General features: G+C 36.9%; 2 protein-coding genes across 4 annotated transcripts in view; both read right to left on the bottom strand.

Moving 5' to 3' along the window:
• The window catches only part of LOC127455617 (ubiquitin carboxyl-terminal hydrolase 47-like), a 58,003-nt gene extending 39,948 nt beyond the window's left edge, over positions 1–18,055 (bottom strand). The window contains exon 1 of one of the 2 annotated variants that reach the window (XM_051723676.1): positions 17,798–18,055. In XM_051723676.1, the coding sequence (XP_051579636.1) occupies positions 17,798–17,842 (45 nt within the window). In that variant the 5' untranslated portion in view covers positions 17,843–18,055. Of the gene's footprint in view, positions 1–817; positions 851–17,797 lie in introns of those variants that run through there. The other variant, XM_051723668.1, reaches the window with a different exon arrangement.
• A 1,821-nt stretch (positions 18,056–19,876) lies between these two features.
• On the bottom strand, positions 19,877–22,027 carry clec3a (C-type lectin domain family 3, member A). 2 transcript variants are annotated; one of them, XM_051647282.1, is made up of 3 exons: positions 21,890–22,027; positions 21,617–21,709; positions 19,877–20,357 (listed from the first exon to the last, which is right to left on the bottom strand). In XM_051647282.1, exons 1-3 carry the CDS (start codon positions 21,993–21,995, stop codon positions 19,960–19,962), a joined length of 597 nt encoding a protein of 198 aa, XP_051503242.1. In that variant the 5' UTR covers positions 21,996–22,027; the 3' UTR covers positions 19,877–19,959. The 2 variants fall into 2 exon arrangements, with proteins under 2 accessions (XP_051503242.1, XP_051503250.1); XM_051647290.1 differs by having other exon boundaries at positions 21,617–21,703.
• Between the last annotated feature and the right edge of the window lie 1,367 nt (positions 22,028–23,394).

Genomic DNA, 23,394 nt, shown 5'->3' with positions numbered 1-23,394 from the left:
CTAAAGGCTTGACATCATTTTCTGGAATTTTCCAAGCTGCTTAAAGGCACAGTTAACTTGGTGTATGTAAACTTCTGACCAATTGGAATTGTGATACAGTCAATTAAAAGTGAAACAATCTGTCTGTAAACAATTGTTGGAAAAATTACTCGTGTTATGCACAAAGTAGATGTCCTAAACGACTTGCCAAAACTATAGTTCGCTAATATTAAGTCTGTGGAGTGGTTAAAAAATTTGTTTTAATGACTTCAAACTAAGTGTATGTAAACTTCTGACTTCAACTGTAAATTGCAGGTTGTTTACAAAGCAGAGCCATTTTCTTTTTATACAGCCTCTCAGCCCTGACGGCTTTCAACTAAAGAACCGATCATGTCACCAAAAGTACCACATGCCGCATGGAGGGATCCAAGAATGATGTCCAACATTTCTAGGACAATCTTAGTGGGATAACTCAAGTACTAAAGTAACTCAACAATTCCATCTTTTTCCACACAATGAAAGTGTATGGTGACTGAGGCTAACATTCTCTGCTAAACATCTCTTTTTATGTTTCACAGTTGAACGTCACATTTGGAACAACACGATGGTGAGTAAATCACAACTTGGCTGAACTATCCCTTCAACTACTTTTAGAGTAGTGACAGTTCAAAGACAATTTAGTTTCACACTATACACTCAAATTCCTGCCTGAAATAATAGCATCGTGCCCTCTCCTTCCCCTCAAATCAGCTGATTCTTACGAATGTCTCCATTTGGAAGTTAGTGTCAAATTAATCGCCATGCTGCAAACACACACGCATGCAATACACACAGCTACCTGTGTGAACCTCTTCTGCATCTCCTCAAACATACTCTGCCTGCAACTCCAAAAAATGGCCTGATAATGACAGAAAAACAAACCAGTGTTCAAGGAAAGTCAAAGCAGCCCGAGCGGGAGCATCACGACATGACTGCGTTTGATGTCTGGTATCTGTTAAAGGTCAATACACAGGGGAACACTGGAGATCTAGAGGAGAAAATGTGAAGATACCGCAGTAAAAGACACAGATGTCAACAGAAGCAAGGGCATTATAAGATTAGAGGGTATTTTTATCAGGGATAATAACGTTAGGTGTTCACATGAAACGGGTTGCACTGTACTTGAGCGGCGAGTAAGTGTTGTGGCTAAGTGCTTGGGGCTACAAAGGGTCTTTCTTTAGCCCAGAAGAGAGAAAAAAAAACACTGAAGTAAGGAATGGGATGTGCAATATATTGAATATTTACAATTTAAGTACTACTGGTGTGAAATGCTTTATTACAACAGTTCTATGAACCAGAAGCTAATATTACATAACTTACATTTTAGAAATGTTTAGTATATTACATATTTTATTGAATTAATTCTTGACAAACACATAACTACTGATCAGCACAAAACCACCCATACAGAGTGTAGAAGTTATGAAATCTATAGACAACTTTTGGGAAGGGATCACTTTGACGAGCTTTGTTTTTTAATTGTAATATTATAAACATTGGATCACCTCATATTGATGCACTGCTCAGCTGCTAGAGGGCGCCGCTAGCTCGTGCATCGCTGACTGAAGTTGTCAATTCAGTATGCATACCATAGTAATCGTGCAAGTCCATATCGTGATTTCAATCTTAATTCAATCCATAATGCTGCCTTGATGGATATACCAATGTCTTAGTCCCCGTTTCCACCTGGTTTTACAATGCGTCTCTGGTAATCCGATCACATGTGGTCAGGTGAGACACATGGCTGTTTACACCTGGTCATTGTAATGCGTCTCCTGTAAGCACTTGTTTTCGGAATTGGAGGGAAGGGTCTCTTTTTCATCACGAAATAAATTAATCACTATGTCATTGTGTTACTGCATGATATTAAAGCACAACAAAGTCAGAAAAGACAAAGCGTGAAAAAAGGCGCGCTGTTTCTCCTAGATGCGGTTGAAATCTAAGCACAAATGTCAAGCAGACTTATCCGTTATTTTAGTGGATTAACTGTATTACAGGAGCTTCAGGTGTTCGTGCTTTCCATCTATGTTGATATCAGAGACACTAAAGAAGATCCGTGAAGCTCTAGTGATTGTGTATGTATCCGCTTTTTAAAATGTTCTGATCGGATGGTTATTTCCTTTTAAAGCCGTAAACGGCAAAGTTTAAGTCTTGTTTTAGCACAACAGAGGCATATAGGACGGATTAGCGTTTACACCTCAAATACGATGTGGACACATGCGTTTTCGACCACATTCATATGTGGTTTCTGTGATCTGATCACAAAACATTTCAGACCCCTTTTTGACCTGTATTTAGGGCTGACCACATGTGATTGGATCACCCGAAACGCATCTTAATACCAGGTGGAAATGGGGTCTTAGAGGTCAAAGTCAGCAGGTTTCAAAGCATTTTGGATGGTACTGTATGTAATGCTTTTACAACTGTCACACAACTTTTTCACATTAATTTGAAAATGACAATGAATAAAAATGAAATATTCCATGTGACAAGTGACAACCCTTCTACAGTCTGTGGCTTTTATTATTTGAATTGTGCATTTCAGTTCAAAGAGTTTTCACAGATTGTGTGGTCTTCCAAAGAACTCATGTCTCAAGTTCATTTCCCGATATGAACAGGAAAAAAACAAGTCTAAACTTGTCTTACTTTTTAAACATTTTCTATTGTTTGGACTGTGTCTGCAGGTGTTTATGATTATACATACAAATGGTTTGATATACTGGCACTGAAGTTAATTTTCACATTTTCACTGCAAATAACACTTACGTAATCCTGGAATTGCCCCTTAACAATAGCGAGTTTAAACCTGTCAGTGAGTGTGGCAATGGTTCAAACCCGTTTTCTATCCAACCATTTATATGTTTTTATTTCTCTGGATAATAAAAATAAACCTTAGGATTAGATATCATTCTTTATAGTTTATTTAGAGAAAAACACTGTGGAAAGCATGCCTTGATTATTTTAACTAGATTTTTACAGTATTTTACTTGACGAGTAAAAGGGAGGGACGAGTAGGGCTGTTCCGGTGGCAATATTTTACCATTGCGGTGATTGGTAAATTTTACCATTGCGGTTATACGATGATTGAAGGGCAGGGGAAGGAGTGACATTATTCGTTTATTGTACATCAAACTTTAAAAAGTGTGTCATTGAACACAAAATTAAAATTAAACCTTTTTAAATTTACTAGTGAAATCAGACATTACATGTGACATTATTAAGAGGACTTTCAAAGATCAGGACCATTACCATTATTATACATTATATTCACCATTACATACAGTTTAATATAGTAAAACCTGTGCAAATTTACTCTCGTGCTGAAAAGACTCACTCATCCCGGTGCTCACAGTACTCACTTACATGAGCAGGAGAAAACACTTTAAAGACCGGCACACTTTGACTGCTGAGACTTCAGTCTGATATCCATGAAAGCTGCATAATTGATTACATTAAAACTGAAATCGTGGTATGATGTTGGACAGTTTAATCAAAATGATTGCACTCCCTTTCTCCATTGCGATCGATTTGATTGACAGATAATGAAATTTATTGTCGATGATTTCCATTATCGATAATTATGGATTATTTGTTGCAGTTCTACTTAACATTGTTTTAGAACACATTTTGCTCACTTCAAAAGCGGAATGACTGAAAGATCTGTAAAGAAGACCAAACTTAGTCACACTGTCAGAATATTTCAATTTATAAAATATACTGTAAAATGTGCATTTCAATGCACATAATATGCAATATTACTGTTAATTGCATGAGAGCTACCAAAGCAGGTGCTGGTTAGGGCTGGGCGATATGTAAAAATATTTTAGCGATAATCGGCATAAAAAAATATCACGATATCCGATTACATCATCAACACCCCTGCCGAGGGTCGGTGAATTTTTGTGCTTTACTGATTTTGCTTTAAAATTTTAATTCATTTATTGAAACACGAAAAACAAAAGACATTTCTAAATTCAAATTGCACTTTAAACTAAACGAAAAAAGCAATAAAATAACGAAGTGATCAAAAAAATCTTATTTAACCACCTTATTTACACATTTACCATCTCCAACGGCTCCATTTGCCATCACGCAAGTATCCATCAATGACAACAAGTGGAAAATTACTAATAGCCTACAGATTAAGAACTAAAGATAATTATAAAAAGACAATAATAATCAAAATAAATAAGCCTAATAAATTCCCTTGTGTTCCCAAAATAATGCTGCCAAATGTGTTCTTATCAAATTTTAGGTTCAAGGTGAACGTGTCTTGTATTACTTTAAGATTTAATCACTTTCGTCTTTGTTTCTTTAATACAAATATATATATTACTGAACCTGCAGAGTTGCGTTCACAATGCATGCCAACCGCGTGGAAATAAAGCGAACTAAACTCACAGCACCTCCCGAGATGATCGGAGATAATTTGCAGCATTCTCATAAACAACATTAATCTTACACAGTTTTCAGACGAATGAAACAGGAAAAAAAAAAAAAAAAAAGAGTGAAAACTCTTTACATATGCTTGTTCCACGAGACAGGCTCGTGTGTTCCACATGACAGGCTCATGCTGCATGCCTCTGAACAAACAGCGAATCAGACAAGCATTTACGGCTTTTCTTTTGTCTGTTCTTAAAACTATATATGTCTTTGTGAATAACAGCATTTCTTGTCACGTGTCACTCCGAGACGTCTTACAGGTTGCCCACCTGTTGCAGGTAGATGAGCACAATTACCCATGCATGAATTACATTTGGACGAGGAACTTGCAGACTGGATTCAGCCTCGTCGCATTTTGCGGGTGGCGGGTGCTAGTTTCACACCCTGGCCACTGTTTAATATATTTGGCGACTTCCTAGATCCATGGTTTTGCTATTTCCAGATATTGTTGATCATCATCTGTTCGCAATCGGCATCAGGATCTTTGCAAGACATCGTCGATATCGGATTACATCATCCTATCGCCCAGCCCTAGCGCTGGTGCCATATTTTCAACCTTTAAGTGCACAAATAAACCCTGATGTGGCCCATGCTGAAATTGAGTTTGACACCCCTGTTTTAAGCTATTCTTCCACCAAAGCATGTTAATAAGGGTCCGGCGTTGCGGGCTCATGGATGCGTGCACAACAGCACCGCTAATGAAAAGAATCCTAGGGGAAACACTGAACATTATACAACAAATGCTGTCGATTGAACTTAACTTGTGTTGAACCCGGAAAATTCCTTTAAACGTTTTGAATCGAAGCATCACCCCTTTAAAGCCATTTAGATCAAATATAGAAATAGAAATGTCAAAAATGTAAAAATATTTGCATTTTTTTTTTTTTAGCTATATCACCATGCCCTACACTAAAGCCAACATTACATAGCTAGATACAGGGATTCAGCGACCGGCCTGATCAACACAGCTTGGGTTGCCAGGTTGGTAGGGCTGGGAATTGCCACAGACCTCCCAATTCGATATTACAATGATATTTCCTAGCCAATTCAATATGTATTGCGTTATTGCGATTCTGTAAGTATTGTCTTGATGTAAAAACTTAATAAAAAGATAAAAAAGAAAGTCCTTTTTTCAGAAGGAAATGTCTACTGAAGAACAGCTGTGTCTGAAATGACAATTGTTTTCACTCTGTAATATATAACTTCCAGATGAAATGTTGGGATGTGCAAAAGTACCAATTTAAAACTATCAATCAACTAGTCAGTGCATTGTCTGAGCTAGGCGACCAAGGAACCCATGTATAAGACTACATTATGTCTATTTGTGTTCAACAAGAAATATTCAATATATCATTTTAACTTATCAAACAAACTTTGTTATCAATATAAAAATGTAACATATTACCATAGGCTATTACTATTATTATAATGATCATTTTGCAACATACAAATGGAGGCTAAAGAGTAAATTTGTTGAAGAACCATTTCTAGGGCTGTACTGAATTATGACACACGACAATTCACCTATAGTCCCAATGTCTTGGAATGTTATTTGCAAATGCATCCTGAGACCCTATGCAGTGTTCTCATAGACAACACTACTCTTACAAACTACTCCCAGGTGACTGACAGAGAAAAAAGTGAGAACTCATAATTGGCGCCAAAGCGCAAATGAACTTCTGAACAAAAAAAGCAAATCAGACACGCGCATTGCCGGTACTTCTTTCATCTGTTCTTCAAAATACAATCAGGTGAGTTTCCTTTGTGCACACGTCTGTGTGTTTAGCTGCATTTCGAGTCAACAGTGACGGGTAAATGTGCCAAATTACCTGCCACTGCGCATGAATGCCCTGGCTGTTAGATTATAAATGTTGAGGGGCACCAACATGTAGTTTACGTCATCCAAAAAATAAACTATTTATTAAAGCAGTGTCAGACAGAATCTGCAGAATGACTTCTGACAAATACTCTCCACAAAACCTCTCAAATAAACTTTTGGATTATGTATAACAGGAACATTGATCACAGCATAGGATTTTGATGTCCGACTGTAAACAAACAGTGCTTTGATGGCTGTAGCAGCAGAGCATAAAGGACTTAATGTAAAGAATTAAAGAGACAAAACTTCTCAGATAGAAAACCTGTTAGTGTGGAACTCTTCACAAATATAGCTTCCTATAATTATCTATTAATCATTGTAGCATTAAAATAAACATGTATTTTTTTTTTATTAAAGGTGCATTCAGTAATTTGCGGCTAATTTAGAATGGTGCACACTCACATGAGATGAAGACTGTACTCATAATAGTTTTCTATAAAAAGTGTTTGTATTATACATGGTGCAGGTCACCACTTCAATGCGTTTCGCAATGAGGTGCTTGTTATGTTTCGCCATGAGCGCATGTTACACCACTCCTTGTCTCTCTTCACTGGCTGCCGGTTGATGCACGTATTAAATTCAAGGCTCTCATGCTGGCATACAGAGCAGTCACTGGGTCTGCTCCAGCATACCTAAAATCATTTCTCCAGGGCTACATTCCCACCAGAAGCCTGCGGTCGGCTAAGGAACGGCACCTTGTTGTACCAACACAAAGAGGCATTAAAACACTTTCCCAGACTTTCGGTTTCATCATACCATGTTGGTGGAATGACCTTCCCAACTCCATCCGTGAAGCAGACTCACTTTCTGTCTTCAAAAAATGGCTAAAAACACATCTTTTCCATGAGCACTTAACCAGTCACTAAAAAAAATGTATAAAATAAAATAAATTCTTGCTGCCTTTTAATCTGTCTTGAATACTACTATTCTGATGCTAGTGAAACTTTGTAATGCAGCACTTTTCATACCACTGTCTCCTTAAGATGATTCACTTATAATGTATTCCTTTTTTGTAAGTCGCTTTGGATAAAAGCATCTGCCAAATGAATAAATGTAATGTAAATGCTGAAATGACATGGTCCACAATCCTCGCGCTCATTGGCTGCCGTCTATCTATGTAGATACGCTTGGCTATGCTTAGCGCAGTGTTGTTTGGTGATGCGAAGAGCAAAAATAATACAATGGAACATACTTATTATCGTGCTTTAGAAGCAGAGACAACAGGAGATTCAGTAGCTGTACTGCCGAAGAAGCGAAGAAGGTCCGAAGCAAGAAGACAGAAAGACCGGCAAAGGTAAAAACATCGGTGCGGCATACACAAGTTGGGAAGATTTGATGACGGAGAAAAACATGAGCAGTGATGCCGATGTTGCTTATTTTTTGTTGGGCAGGTAAGACATTATTAATTGTTTAGACCACCCTCTAAAATAGTATCAGTGGAATTTATAGAAAACAGTTTCCCTCAATTTTTAAAATTACATGTGCAGTCAACGTATGTTAGTAATGGACAGTTTTCAGCAGTGTTTACAAACGCAACCAGAAAGCAACATGTAATTTTACTTTCTTTGTTATCACAGCTATAGTAAGGGGGGCACATCTACCTCCACCTCTATGAAATGGCATACCTCTTCTTTCTATTAGCAGCTTAGCACAGCGATTGTTGTGGATTTTGAGTAAACCATGACATTGGTTTGCTTGGAAACAAAACTTTGGAAAAGTTCTTCAAAAACAGTATTCATGGACATGCTAAATTTGATTGCAAAAAGAATTCACATTTTTCCTTTACCATAACATTCTGAATATCCACTCAGATAATTTAGGTTTATTTCACGCTAAGCAGTTCTCTAATAAAGGAAATAACTGTCTTTAAAAATAACTAGGGCTGCCCCCTAATAGTCGACCAAACGTTAGTCGATGAGAAGAGTCTTGGTCGACCAAGTTTTGATTGGTGATTGATTGGTGGTTAGTCTCAGAAAAAAAAGAAACCACAGGAAGTGGCAAAGTCACACAGTTAGTGACAGACAGACATGATCGCTTACACGGCTGGTCCATGCGGTAATTGTCGGGTAATTAATTATGTTCTGCAAACTGACGAACACCGGTATTACCGCTGGTTGGACACTAGGTGGTACTATGGGGTGATTTTCGTTAAGCAGGTTTAGGGTTAAGCCTACACAATAAAGCAAGACACCTTGATTTCAAACTTAGAACTTTATTTTTTATTTATTTTAACTAAAAATTCAAATGAAACTGGAAAACAATTAAGTGCGATTAAAATGTGTGTTGTTCGACTTTTTGAAAGATGGCTTTACAACAGTTGTGAAGCGCAACATCTCTCTAGCAAAGAACCTACTTCATCTGTGCATTCTCTACCGGTCGGGTATTTCGTTGTCCGGGAAAATACATCGTGTGTGAATAAATTCGTTGTATGAGTGTGTGTATATGTATGTATATATATATATATATATATATATATATATATATATATATATATATATACATACATACACACACAGTTGTGCTCAAAATTTGCATACCCTAGCAGAAATTGTGAAATGTTGGCATTGATTTTGAAAATATGACTGATCATGCAAAAAAAACATGGAAAAAGATGGTGTGGTTGTTTCAAGGAGCACAATACTTGTTGACCCCTCTCCAAACACAGCGCTTATGTTTGTGACCATAAAGCTCTATTTTGGTCTCGTCACTCCAAATTACAGTGTGCCAGAAGCTGTGAGATGTGTCAAGGTGTTGTCAGGCATATTGTAACCGGGCTTTTTTGTGGCATTGGCGCAGTAAAGGCTTCTTTCTGGCAACTCGACCATGCAGCTCATTTTTGTTCAAGTATCGTCGTATTGTGCTCCTTGAAACAACCACACCGTCTTTTTCCAGAGCAGCCTGTATTTCTCCTGAGGTTACCTGTGGGTTTTTCTTTGTATCCTGAACAATTCTTCTGGCAGCTGTGGCTGAAATCTTTCTTGGTCTACCTGGCCTTGGCTTGGTATCAAGACATCCCCGAATTTTCCACTTCTTAATAAGTGATTGAACAGTTCTGACTGGCATTTTCAAGGCTTTGGATATCTTTTTATATCCTTTTCCATCTTTATAAAGTTCCATTACCTTGTAACGCAGGTCTTTTGACAGTTCTTTTCTGCTCCCCATGGCACAGTATCTAACCTGCTCAGTGCATCCAAGTGAGAGCTAACAAACGCATTGACTATTTATACACAGACACTAACTGCAATTTAAAAAGCCACAGGTGTGGGAAATTAACCTTTAATTGCCATTTAAACCTGTGTGTCACCTTGTGTGTCTGTAACAAGGCCAAACATTCAAGGGTATGTAAACTTTTGATCAGGGCCATTTGGGTGATTTCTGTTATCATTATGATTTAAAAAGGTTAAAAAGTTGCCAAACAACTATGTGATAATAAATGGCTTCATATGATCACTATCCTTAAATAAAAGACAGTTTTTTTGCATGATCAGTCATATTTTCAAAATCAATGCCAAAATTTCACAATTTCTGCCAGGGTATGCAAACTTTTGAGCACAACTGTATATCGCAATATCCAATTGCATCTTGCTTTAGAGATTTTGCATTGAAAATTTAATTTATTTTAAAAACTGAAAACTTAAATACATTTTTAAATTCAAATTGCAATACAAACGAAACGAAAACGCAATTAAAATAAAAATGGTTCGAGGTGAATGTGTTTTTGTATTATTTAATAATAATAATAATTTTCTTTATTTATCACACATTATACATTTGCACATATATGGTGAAATTCTTCTTTTTCACATATCCCAGCTAGGCTGGGGTCAGAGTGCAGGGTCAGCTATGATACAGCGCCCCTGGAGCAGATAGGGTCAAGGGCCTTGCTCAAGGGCCCAACAGTGGCATCTTGGCAGTGCTGGGGCTTGAACCCCCGACCTTCTGATCAGTAATCCAGAGCCTTAACTGCTGAGCTACCACTGCCCCAGTATTTTATGTTTTAATCACAGATGTATAGGCTGCAGAGTTGAACTGAACTCAAAGCACCTCCTGAGCTGAGGTCATTTGCAGCACTCATAGACGATACTGTTCTTGCAAAAAAAGTAAAATTTAAAAAATCAGAAGACAGAAACAAAGAAAGAGTGAGAAACTTTTACATGCGCGTGTTCCACGACATGTGCATAGACGGCTTTTCTGTCATCTGTTCTTAATAATATAATAAAGTGTGTTTCTTCAAGCACGTGTCTGTCTGTCTATTGGCAAATTATTTGTAATATTAATTTGATAATAATAATGGCCTAATAATAATAATAATAATAATAAATTTAATACATTAATGGAAAAACAAGCCAAATATCGTCTTGACATCGTCAAAGGCATCAGCTATTGGCGATCACTCTAACCACAAAATTTTCAGACAGTCTCCTTGCTGGTTTTTCTGACACATTCAGAATCATTACCGCTTTTGCCGGTTTCACTGTGGCTCGCTTTGTGTGCGCTTGTAAAATGTTTATTTTAAAGGCTCATTATTACGGTTTATTATTTCTCTGTAATGTAGAACAGTGTTAGCAACTTATAAGCTACTTATAACATTCTTTCTCAGCCCTGGAACTCAAACCAAAATATATTTAAGTAATTAAATTAATATCATAAATGTGCGACTAGTCGACTAATGGCTTAAACTAACGACTACTAGTCGACTATGAAAATCTTTGGTCGGGGGCAGCCCTAGAAATAACGTAGACAGTCTCCAAAGATTATTGATATGAGGGACAATAATAATCTGTCCTGAACTGTAGAAGTCTGTTCGCTTGAATTCTGATGTTTGTTTTTAGGCAAAGCAATTATATTATAGTAGTAATAAATAACTTTAGAAATTACCTCAAACGCCAACATTTTCCAGATGCAAATGATATTCCAAAGCTGGCGGGGGCAGCAGACACAATCATGCTTATCCACATCGATAAACGGCAAGTGTCTAACACCACTGTCATATCGGTACTTAACGTACACGAAGAAGAGCAATGCTAATGGTAGCTAGAGAACTACTGAATGCCCCTTTAAAGAACAAAAATCTTTTTTCAGGGAGACGATTTTAAAATTGTTTGGCTCAAGAATCGTGATTTGTAACAGAATCGATTTTTTTCCCCAGCTCTACAGGTTGGATGCAGTCTTATGTCTTAATTTAGCTCATTAACAGTTCCTGTGGGGTGATAAAAACAACAAGCTGGTGGTGGGATGTGGACGACATCAAAAGCCCAACTGAACAAAGATTCCACAGAGACGCCAGCTGACGGAGAGAGAGAGAGCCACAGCATTTCCACTCTCTTTGAACAATATAAGAGCGACTGACTCAAATTCCCAGAGCAAGCCCCTACCCGATTATTATACAGGGAAGTACCATGCATTGTTGGTATAGGTTTACTTTAAAGCCAAAGAGAAATTCACCCAGCCTGCTTTTATTCTAGATAGTAGTGCAGTACAAAGCAGTGACAGTAGTGAAGGCATTACCCCAATGAACCTTACCTTTGTTTGAATATGTGGTAAAGTGTGCATTCCTTTTCAAGAATGTGATGTGGGCAGAAAATATCATCTAACTACAACAACAACAAAAAAATCTACATGGGAGACGGAACAACACAGGGTATGCCCTAGCCATAACAGTGCACAATAAAAACTAGATTTTTTTTAAAGAAAAATGTGGGTGGTGTTTGCTTGTGCAGAACTCAATACCATGATGGTAGTGCGTTGTAGGTGATTACCAGCGTTTTGCTAAACAGTTGCTAAAGCGATCCAAGTGGTTTTTAGCACAATGCTATGTGGTTGCAAGGGTTTTGTGGGTGATAATGGTGTTGCTAGGTGGTAACTTGTAAAAGTCAAAATGACTTTTGGTTGTTTTTGGTTGTAAACACAATGATTTTGTTTAGGCTTGGGATCGATGCCTTTTTAATGTGTCGATAATCAGAAGATTTTCCAGTTGATTATCAATATATATTGGGATTTTCAGATGTAAACAGGGCTTCTCGTAGCACAACAAACATATTTCTCAACACAACTTTGGTAAAGTGTGAGCGGAAGGGTTAATTAAAGTGTGTCATGCACCGGACGCATCTGGCGAATGGCATGTCGCATCCTAAAATTCAAACAATTATTTTCTATGAAAGTATGTATGCACACACTGTGGGCTCGCCGTCTCTGAAGGCTATTAAACATTCTGAAGCACCACAGGGCTCAACTTGCATGGTTTTCCAATAAATTCGACCTAAATCATTATCAAAGGACATACTAGTCATTACTGGATGATAGTATATTGTGTATAAGTATCTTTCATAGAGCCTACACAATGTATTTTCAGTTACAAGTATGTCGTTTTGTGATTTGACAGACATCGCATAATAAACGTCGCCATTTGTAATCGTTCAGTTTGCACAGTTACACCAGTTTCATACACTAACCTGCAAACTTATCAACGTCACTTTGTTAATTCTTGACGAAGTACAAAAACCTTCATAACTTTGGACTGCCATCAGCTCGTAATGTCCGTGTGATATCTGCCTTGTCCATGCTGCGACCGGCTTTAGTAAATGTTATGTCTCCCTCTTGTGGTCTCCCAAAGCTATTATGTCAGGCTACATTGAATGGAATGCAGCTTGCAGTGAATTGAAAGCATTTATCACAAAATCATGTAGGAAACACTTCAATTAGTCATGTTTGCATTAGAAAGCATTTTTGCCTTTTTTTATTCCTGTTAAACAATTAAAAATCACCAGTTAAAATATTGCTAAACCTAGTAACCGCTAGAATCCACACCTATGGGATATGTCCTGCAAGTTTGAGGAAGGCTTGTGAGGTTTAGACCTAATACTATCATGAAAGCTGTCTCACCCTGCAGGGTATGTCTCAGCCTGAAGCCTTCTCTCAAACTGCTTAACTACTGTTAGCAGGTGGTCTGTAAACCCCACAACCACGCCACTATGCATCATAATAGGAGCTTAATGTGCCGATTTTGATTGAAAAGACCTGAAAAGAAGCAACTGTGGCAACTGATTGCCTTTATGTTTCTACTTCCTGCTTGCTATAATGCTAAACATTTCTCTTTATCTAGTGCTGGGAACTGGAAGATGTTCTCTGGGCCAGGCCTTTGGGTTCATGGTTGCTGTAGATTGTCAGATATGTGCAGAGATTCTGAAGTGGAGAGATGTGAACACTAATCTGAAATAATGGCTACAGCGGCATCATTACGTGGACAGATCCTGAGTACAATACTCACATTGGACAGTCTTGATTACTGAGAGTAAATCCAGAGCAGATTAAAACGAGTCAATCTGACAATGAAGAGCGCACAGAATGGTGACTCCATCATTGGCCTGTACAACTGCAGCCACAATATGGGCTATTTCTGATATTATTGAGCAGATGCTTTTGTTCCAATGTGTCCACAGTGCCCTTGGAGTAACCTAGGGTTATAAGTTCTTTGCTTGTGTACCATGGTGATAGCGCTGGACAGTGATCCCTGTGATAGCAGCCCACATCCTTCACCATTAGCTACCAGCATGGCATTGATACCACAACCACTACATGAAACAGAAAGACTCAGTTTGCTTGGAAGGTAATCTGATGGCAACAGAGGAACAGAAAGAAAGGGGCTATAAAGTTTATGTGCTGATTAATCAATGATTTCTAGCAGGTCATGTCATCAGAGCAAACATAATCAAGGATAGGGCTATCCTATTGCTAACATGATAATAATCACCTTCAAGGAGTGTTACCTCCCACTATAAACAAGATATATTCATGTGGTAATTGGCGTTGAGGCACTGAATGCCATGCTTATCCTGGAGTCCAATTTATCAGATCAACTAGGATCAAAGAGCCTCAATCACTTCAGGCTGAAGTCATAAAACAATGTGCTGTTATGTGTTTAAATGGATTAATTGTGCTCTGAATTCAGTCTGAATCTCTGACCTTGTATTAAGATGCATCTCGGGTGAAACGACATTTCACTGTTTACACCTGGCCGTTTAAATGCGTCTCCTGTGATCACTTGTCTTCGGATTTTGAAGAGAGGGTCTCTGATTACATGACGACATACATTAATCTCTGACTACGTTTACATGGACACCCAAAAACGGTTTATTGCAAGAAAGTGGCGTTCCCGATTACATGCACTGTATAATGGGGCTTTTCCACTGCACGGTACGACTCGACTTGACTCGACTCTGCTCGCTTTTTGGGGGGTTTCCACTGTGGATAGTACCTGGTCCTTTTTTTAGTACCACCTTGGTCGAGGTTCCAAGCGAGACGAGCCGATACTAAATGTGACGTCAAAACCCTGCAGATATCACTGATTGGTCAGAGAGAATCGTCACTACCAGCGTCACTGGATTTGCGACACGGGACATCAACCCGCTAGTTTTAAAGTTAGCAACAGCGATAGCAGTATCATTTGTCCACGCGACTTTTGAATTGTAAAAAGAAATGGCTGTGCACAAAACCACGCTGTGGTCAATAAACGAGGTGCAGACGTTCCTCTCGTTAGTAGCCGAGGAGAGGATCCAACGAGAGCTGGATGGGGCGATGCAACTATGATGATCAGCGTATAATCCCACCCACACTGAGGCTGCACTAAACTGCAGTGGAAAAGCAAGCTCAGAAAAGTAAAGCGAGCTGAGTCAAGTCGAACCGTAACGTGCAGTGGAAAAGTGCCTTAAGCGGCATACTGTCTATATTGTCTAAATAAGAACATGTTAGCCAAGGAAGACTTCGCTATATTTATTCCCTGTTGCTTCACTTAATTTCCAGAAATTCCAGCATTGCTGCTGTGTTTGTTTCTATCGCAATCTGCAGCGGAATTGCGCTGCAATACTGGGGTTTCCCTCTTACTTAAAACTCTGGGATTCCCCCAACGTATGAGCACATCTACGGGAATGTGAGGGACCATCAATATTTTACATTGGTGTATAAATGGTATAGTTTATAGTGTATGTGCTTTTCCCACTGAACTCCCAGAAATGTTGAATTATTTCCACTTTGTTGACTTGTTGTTGGGCTCCATCCTATGAAGTTTGTTATCCAGTCTTTTCACAGACATGCGACTCTTCAAAAACCTGTTAGAACAGCGCTTATGCGTTTACATGTCCACATAAACCGCATTATCCAGGAGAAACCTGGGTATAATAAACCGCTTTCTCTTAATCTTTTAAACGTTGTAAGGAAATCTGCGTTCCTGTTTAAATTACATTTTAGAACACCACTTACTGCAAAAACCATGGAATAACCATTTTTCTTAAGTGCATGTATAAACCACTAAAAAGTTATAAAAGACAAAGAAATCATGAGTAAAATGGCCGCGCTGTGTCTCCCAGATGCATTTTAAATTCACAAGTACAAACAAAATAATAATTTCGAGCTGAATTATTCGTTGTTTTAGTAGAGTACCTGTTTTAACCTGAGGCTTGGATGTGTGTGGTTGTCATCTGTCTTTCTGCATGTTGATATCCGACACACTGAAGAAGCTCTCATGCTTGTGTATGTATTTAATGCAGCTCATAACTGGCAAAATGTAAACTCTTGTTTTAGCACAGCGGTTGATTGGCAGGTGAGGGGTGGAGCTTCACTTCAGTCCGGGATGCATTCAGGACGGATTAGAGTTTACACCTCAAATGCGATGTGGTCACATGCATTTATTACTACCTCTGTATGTGTTTTTTGAGATCCGATCACAAAATTTTTTGAGATCCGATAACAAAAGGTTTTGCACCCCATTTACACCAGTATTTAACGCTGACCACATGTGATCGGATCACCCGAAATTAATCTTAATACCAGGTGTAAACAGGGTGTCTGACTCACTGGCTTTCTAACCAATATGGCTGGGTAAAAATATAGATTTTCCGATGCATTGCGAACTTCGTTTGACCGATATCGATTCTTAAATCCCAAGATTGATCTATTAGTCTATATAGCAATTGTCTTTAACACAAATAAACCACTCGCAGGTGATAGTAAAAAAGAATTGAAATATTGATCTGTTTCTCACCCAAAGTGATTGCATCACTTCTGAAGATATGGATTGAACTACTGGAGTCATATGGATTACTTTTATGATACCTTTATGTGATTTTTTGAAGCTTGAAAGGTCTGGTCACCATTCACTTGCATTATATGGACCTTTCAGAGCTTAAATATTCTTCTAAAAATCTTTGTTTGTGTTCAGCAGAAGACAGAAAGTCATACACATCTGGGATGGAATGAGGGTGAGTAATTGATGAGAGAATTTTCTTTTTTTGGTGAACTATTCCTTTAACTAACAGACATGACTACAACAGGATCTCTCCATTTATATGAACAGATTAAACCTGGCTATTATTTAAGTTGTATGATGTTATCTGTATATCTCATTTATTGGGCTGGGCGATATAACGATATACATTATATCATGGCGACGATATAAAGTGTCAGTCGATGGAGATCTCGCTAAAAATAATGTTATGTGGATTAAAGCAGAATCTGTCTGTTGTAAATGAACTAATATGGATTCTGTTTGAATCAATCTGTTCAAATCAGAATCGTGTCCACGCATGAAGTGCTGTGGAGTCAATCTGAATCAGTATGTGTGCTCTGAACGAATTCGAATTGGTTTTGTTGCCCAGATTTTGACTTGGCAGTTCTTAACATTAATGTAGAGACCTAAATATGATGTATAAGAAAGAAGTAGAGTCTAGACCAGTGGTTCTCAACCTTGTTGACTCCGAGACCCCCCTCCGAAACTACACGTGTCTGATTAAAATAATTAATCATGGATAATTTATGATTCTAGAAGTTTCAGAAAGTGTCTGTTTATAATTTGTGGGCATACATATTAAAGTATTTTTTTTAGCATTTAAATTAAGTTGGATTATTTTAATTATTTCTTATTTTTAGTTCATTTTAAGTAATCTTGAGGCCCCCTAGTGGGTCCTGGCCCCCCTGGTTGAGAACCACTGCTCTAGACCACAGTCCTCAAATCCTTTGTGAAGCAATGTGTATTAAATCACAATTAATGAAACCTCTGCGATCCGAATCATATCCATGAGTCAAGTGAACTGAACTGAATCTGACTCGATCTGATCTGTGCCAAAACACAAACTATGGCGCACACTTTCGCAACTCCCTGAACTCACTCCAGCATGGTTGTTTATAAACTGCAGGATCATGTATCAGTCAAACAGCACACATGACAGCGCATTATCTAGTCTAGTTAAGGCGAGAGTCACCTGATTCGTGCATTTATTCGCATATTTAAGCTGTTTGAAGGACTTGTTTACTAATAGTTAGCAGAGATGCTGCTAGCCGCCGAGCTAAAACCTGACACGCACTTTACCTGCCTCTCCGTGCCTTATTTTAGGCAGCAATCTCTGTTTATAGTAGCGGTGATAATGTTACTTGTGTGTGTTATTTTAAGGGCTGATCATCTCTCACCTCTTTGGGCACAAGCTGCTTTTCTTCGCTGGGCACCATTTCCATCTGAACATTCAGCCGCGATCCGCTGTCAACACGCGCTTTGAGGGACCATTCTGAGTGTGTCTGGCGAAATCAGTCGTTATCGCATCCAAACTTTTGGGATAAATGATTTGTAATCCCGCTTAATCTGTGTTACTTTCTTTCTGTTTGGACTGTGAGCACAGACAGCAATCAATGGAGGAAAAATGTCCGCCTTGCACTTTCGCGAGACTTCACATCAATCTGCGTCACTTCCGACAACACTGTGCGCATCAACACTTAAAGCACTGAGGTCATGTGCGTCTAGTCCCCTTTCTAGTTCACTTTAATCGAACTGGGTTTGGTTCACTTAAAACGTACTATATGTGAAACCACCCTGAGAGTGTAACTGACTGTAAACATATACATATTTATCTCATTGCTCTACAAGAAACCATTTTTACAGGATAAGATATTTTTTTAAATTATAAAGAACATTTTTAAAGACTTTTACGTTCAAAGGACAAGATATTCCTGTTAAATTATCTAATTTCTGAACTTGTTTTTACTGGGTAAATATTATATTCACTCAAGTAAATGTAAAAAAGCAGACCCTTTTTCAAATTAGTTATGTGTGAGTTGGTAAGAGCTTTTTAGAGTTTATAGAAACCTAAAGGAAATGCTTAATTGTTGTTACCTTTTTTTTGGGGGGGGGGGGGTACGTTTTACTTTAGTGCAGTCCATATGCCTATTATTGTTCTTTCTTTTCTTTTTTTTTTTCTTTTTAATTTTGGTGGGTGCGTCTTGAATGTTGGGGTGTTTCGACTCTTGTATTGTAAATATGCAATTCTCCAGATTTTGACAAAATTGTAAAAAAAAAAAATAATAATAATAAAAAAATAAGCTCCTACATATGACATATAAGAAAGAAGTAGAGTCTAGAGCAAGTGGCTCTCAACCTTTTAGACTCCAAGCCCCCCCTGTCCAAGACAATATTTGAAGGCTCCACCCCTCGCCCAAAACTAGAAGTGTCTGATTATAATAATTAATCATGGATAATTTGTGATTCTAGAAGTTTCAGAAAGAGTCTATTTTTTTTTTTTTTTTTTAGCATTTTAATTAAATTGGATTATTTGAATTATTTTAATATTTCTTATTTTAAATTATCTAATTTCTGAACTTGTTTTCACTGGGTAAATATTACATTAACTCAAGTAAATGGAAAAAAGCAGACCCTCTTTCAAATTAGTTATGTGTGATTTGGTAAGAGCTTTTCAGAGTTTATAGAAACCAAAAGGAAAGGCTTAATCGTTGTTAATTTTTTTGGCATAATATCTTTTACTTTAGTGCAGTCCATATGCCTATTAATTGTTCTTTTCTTCTTCTTCTTCTTCTTAAATTTTAAACAAAATATAAAAATTTGGTGGTTGCATCTTGAATGTTGGGGTGTTCCCACTCTTGTATTGTAAATATGTAATTTTCAAGATTTTGACAAAATTGTAAAAATAAAAATAAAACTCCCAAATTCTCAACCTTTTTGACTCCAAGTCATCTTTAGTTCTTGGCCCCTAATAAATACGTTGCAAAAAAGGTGAAAGCATGTCTTATTTAACTTAGTATTACATTTGTTTTTATCTTTTAGCTGAATTTTTTGTCACCACTTTATTAGTTTTGATCTAATGATCTGTGCATACAACCCAAAATATGCTAAATATGTACTGATTGCACTTTGATTAAAAAAAGAAAAAGCTCTTGTTGCATGGTACAGTGATGCTATAAGATGGTACTACCATAGAACTTAGGATATATCATGGTTACCATATTTATGTAGCATGGTATTTTCATTGTACTCCAACAAAATTGAAAGAATACTATGATAATACAATGATACATATCCAAAAACATGGTACTACCATAGTACAATGCCCAAAGAACCATGGTAGTACTTTTTGAAACTTTTTTGTTAGTAAGGCTTTTGAAAAAATCATTGTAAACCCCAGGAAGTACTCCATATATTTGGTTCTGTCTCCTCTGCCGCTCCAGTGAATAAAGAAGACACATTATACAGTATATTCCCACTGACTGTTTAATATTTAATGACCAGCTTCAAAGACAGACTGTTTATATTTTTAACAACCATCTTTATGGCATGTGTGACGCCATCATGGAATCAGGTATTCACAAATGTATTTCTTCTGGCTGCGACAGACCTCATCATGCCATTTTCCCTGTGCTGCCAGAGAGAGCACAACACAACTCTCTCTCTTCCCTCCAGTGGGTTCTTTCTTAGAGTGATCCCAGTGGAAGAAAGTGATTGGCAGGCTATTCACGTCCACATACTGCCCTTCCTTCACTATGTCTGTTATACCTATCCAGAAGTCTTTGGATCCAGATGAGCTGCGTTTGGCATAGTCTCTGAGATCATCGTTTTCGTTCATGTCTCGGGGTATGGCCAGGGTGCCTCCCTGAGCGATGCATTCTTCATTGGCCTCATGGTAGTGCTTGGGCTGCTCAGAAACCAGGTAACATTTCTTGTGGGCTTTGATGCCACGCAGGCAAACTGCAAAAAGTACAGGTTTGTAAGTATACAAAAACATCATCACTCATGTGAACTTTGGTTTGGTTAAATGGTTTTAAAAGTTTTTCTCACAGTTTTTGTCCTTCAAATGTGAATACCAAAGGTTTAATAAACAAAATATTTCTACCATCATTGTTTCTGAAGCACTTACTGTGTCTATAAAAGTATTACTTCTGTAAAGGGAACTTTCTTCCAACGACACCTTTGCCAAATATCCTGTAGTTTTCATAACACCCTGATTGGCAAAGGCAAAATTATGACAGCACTAACGTGCTAGCAAACAAGCACCTATATTGTTTTTGCCCAGTTTGTGTATTCACATTTGCAAAATGCATAATAGCGCTAGTTCAGTTTCTCATAACTGTAATCTAGTTATGAGACACATTAGTGGCCCCTCTTAAATGGATAGTCCTTTCTTTCTTTTGCTGAACACAAACAAAGATTTTTAGAAGAATATTTCAGCTCTGAAGGTCCTCACAATGCAAGCGAATGGGTACCAACATTTTGAAACCCCAAAATGCACATAAAAGCAGCATAAAAGTAATCCATAAGACTCCAGTGGTAAAATCCATGTCTTCAGAAGTGATATGATAGGTGTAGGTGAGAAACAGATCAATATTTAAGTCCTTTTGTACTATAAATTCTCCTTCCTGCCCAGTAAGTGCCGATATGCACAAAGAAATCCATATTACACTGTAAAAATGGTAACCTGCCATTAATCCTTTTTTCTTGATCTAACCTTTAACCTGTTGACTTAGTGATATAAAATAATATTTATGACTTGAATAAAACCAGTTAATTTCGATGTTACCACATGAATCATATTTTTTAGGTAAATTTTGTCAGTGTAAATTTATTGTTACTACTATAAAATTCTAATTCAATTGAAGGATACAGAAAGCTTTTGACACTGTTTGAAGGGCATCCCATGTTGATTTATTATGATTTTACAGTAGTAATAATAACTGTATTAACTATATAGTATTTTTGCAGATACAATGGGTACCATGGTACATTTTTGTAAGGGTCATACAGGTCAGCCATACACATTATGATTAAGTCCCATTTTTTCCTCAAAAGACATGTTGTCGCCCTTAATAGTAGATTGCTGTGATTTAAACATTATTTCCCCCCAACATGTTCAGTTCCAACATTTCGACAGAAACATTTTCTCTCTTGAACATAATTTCTTCTCCTGTCATGATATTTAACCCATAAGTGGACATCTTTTTCAAATCTACCTGTTTGCAGTGCCTGCATCTCTTTCAAGGAGTTGACTTCCTGCCATAGCTTGTCAATCTGCGTCCTAACGTCGTATTCTTCTGTTGCTGTATCTCGACAGAAGAAAGTAAGACTAGAAGTTTCAGTCTTGAAATTATGGATCAAGAGATAAAACTAAAATACTTGATTCAAATATCAAAGCATTTGGAAAATAATTTGCAGCATGTCATTAATTGCAGCTTTCTCAAAGAACCACAATTATTTCCCTGCCCTGGCACAAGTTCACAATTTACCTCTCTGTCGAGCTGGAACTGCTTTCTTGGTGCGGAAGGGATGGCAATATCCATAGTGGAGAATGTTAAAACAGATAACCAAAAACAGAAGCTGAGAGTAGGCCATGGCCACAGCTGAGAACCCCCAAAAGCAGAGGAGCTGATTATATCACTGGGAGAAATATGGACAACTCACCAAAAACAGTCTTCAAGTTTTCTCCCGTCCACACTCTCACCCTATTGGCTGAACATTCAGGGTTTGTGTGTACCTAAAAGGGTATTCAAATACCTTAGGTGCAGTCACAACAACCCTTCCCCTGTTTCCAGCCATTCATAAATATTTACTTGGGAAAGACGTGCAGTTCATTTGGTACTTTTTCCATTCGTAACCCAACGAGAAAATTCATTGACTGCCACAACGTTATGTGTGCGGTCATCATGGATTAAAAGGATTTAACTTAAATGCCCCTCATATAAACACATTTCATTTTCTGTCCTTTATAAATAAATTCCTTGATAAATATTTATATTGCCTATATGGTTCTATAGCAGTTTATATATATATATATATATATATATATATATATATATATATATATATATATATATATATATAAATGTATAATTTATACAATTATTATTATGTATTTTTTTATAGCTGTAAAGTTATATATTATATTCATAATTTATCAATTTATAATTTGAATTTGTAATATTTGTTTTATTTATATTTAAAAATAAAATGTGTACTTTTTTGTATTAATCATCATTCATTATTTATTGTAATTACTGGCACACTGAAAATTCCTAGATAAATATTCATATTGCCTGTATGGTTCTAAAGCAGTAACAAAGTGATGTAACAAAAGCAGATTATGAAAAATACATCAAAAACAGTGTGACCATTATTTTTTAAGGATTTTTTTTTTATATTAATTTTTTACGTTTTTTCTATAAATGTATAATTTATAAAATTATAATTTATTTATTATTTTTGTTTTTTATAGCTGTAAAGCTATATATTATATAAATATATAACTTAATATTATATATAAATGTTTAATTTGAATTTGTAATATTTGTTTTATTTTATTTTGGGCTTGGGGTTCTTTTTTGTATTAATCATCATTCATTAGTTATTTTAATTACTGACACACTGAAAACAATTTTTGGTGTAGTAAATATGGCAGAAAAGATTAAGCACTTTCTGCATTGAATAATTATAGTATAAGTGTGAACTTGAAAATATTAAGTAAATAAAAATTTTTTTAATTCAAACATGTCAAAATGAATGCTTTAGCTTACAAGTAAATATTTTTTATGATTATTTGTTATTTTTTACAAAGCATCATCATGTATCAATCCTGAAATAGAAAACCTTGTCATATTTATTTGCTAATTTTAGTAAATTTCACTGGTAAATAAAATAAGTAAATTTTACTTAACTTTTCAAAGCCGTTGTTCCCAGCATGTACTGGATTTAATTAATGAGCTTGTATGGTTTCACTGTTTGCAAGTTAATGTTT

The sequence above is a fragment of the Myxocyprinus asiaticus genome, chromosome 2 (genome assembly GCF_019703515.2).
Source record: "Myxocyprinus asiaticus isolate MX2 ecotype Aquarium Trade chromosome 2, UBuf_Myxa_2, whole genome shotgun sequence".
In the NCBI taxonomy this organism is placed as follows: Eukaryota; Metazoa; Chordata; class Actinopteri; order Cypriniformes; family Catostomidae; genus Myxocyprinus; species Myxocyprinus asiaticus.
This window is presented reverse-complemented; position numbering and strand designations above follow the sequence as displayed.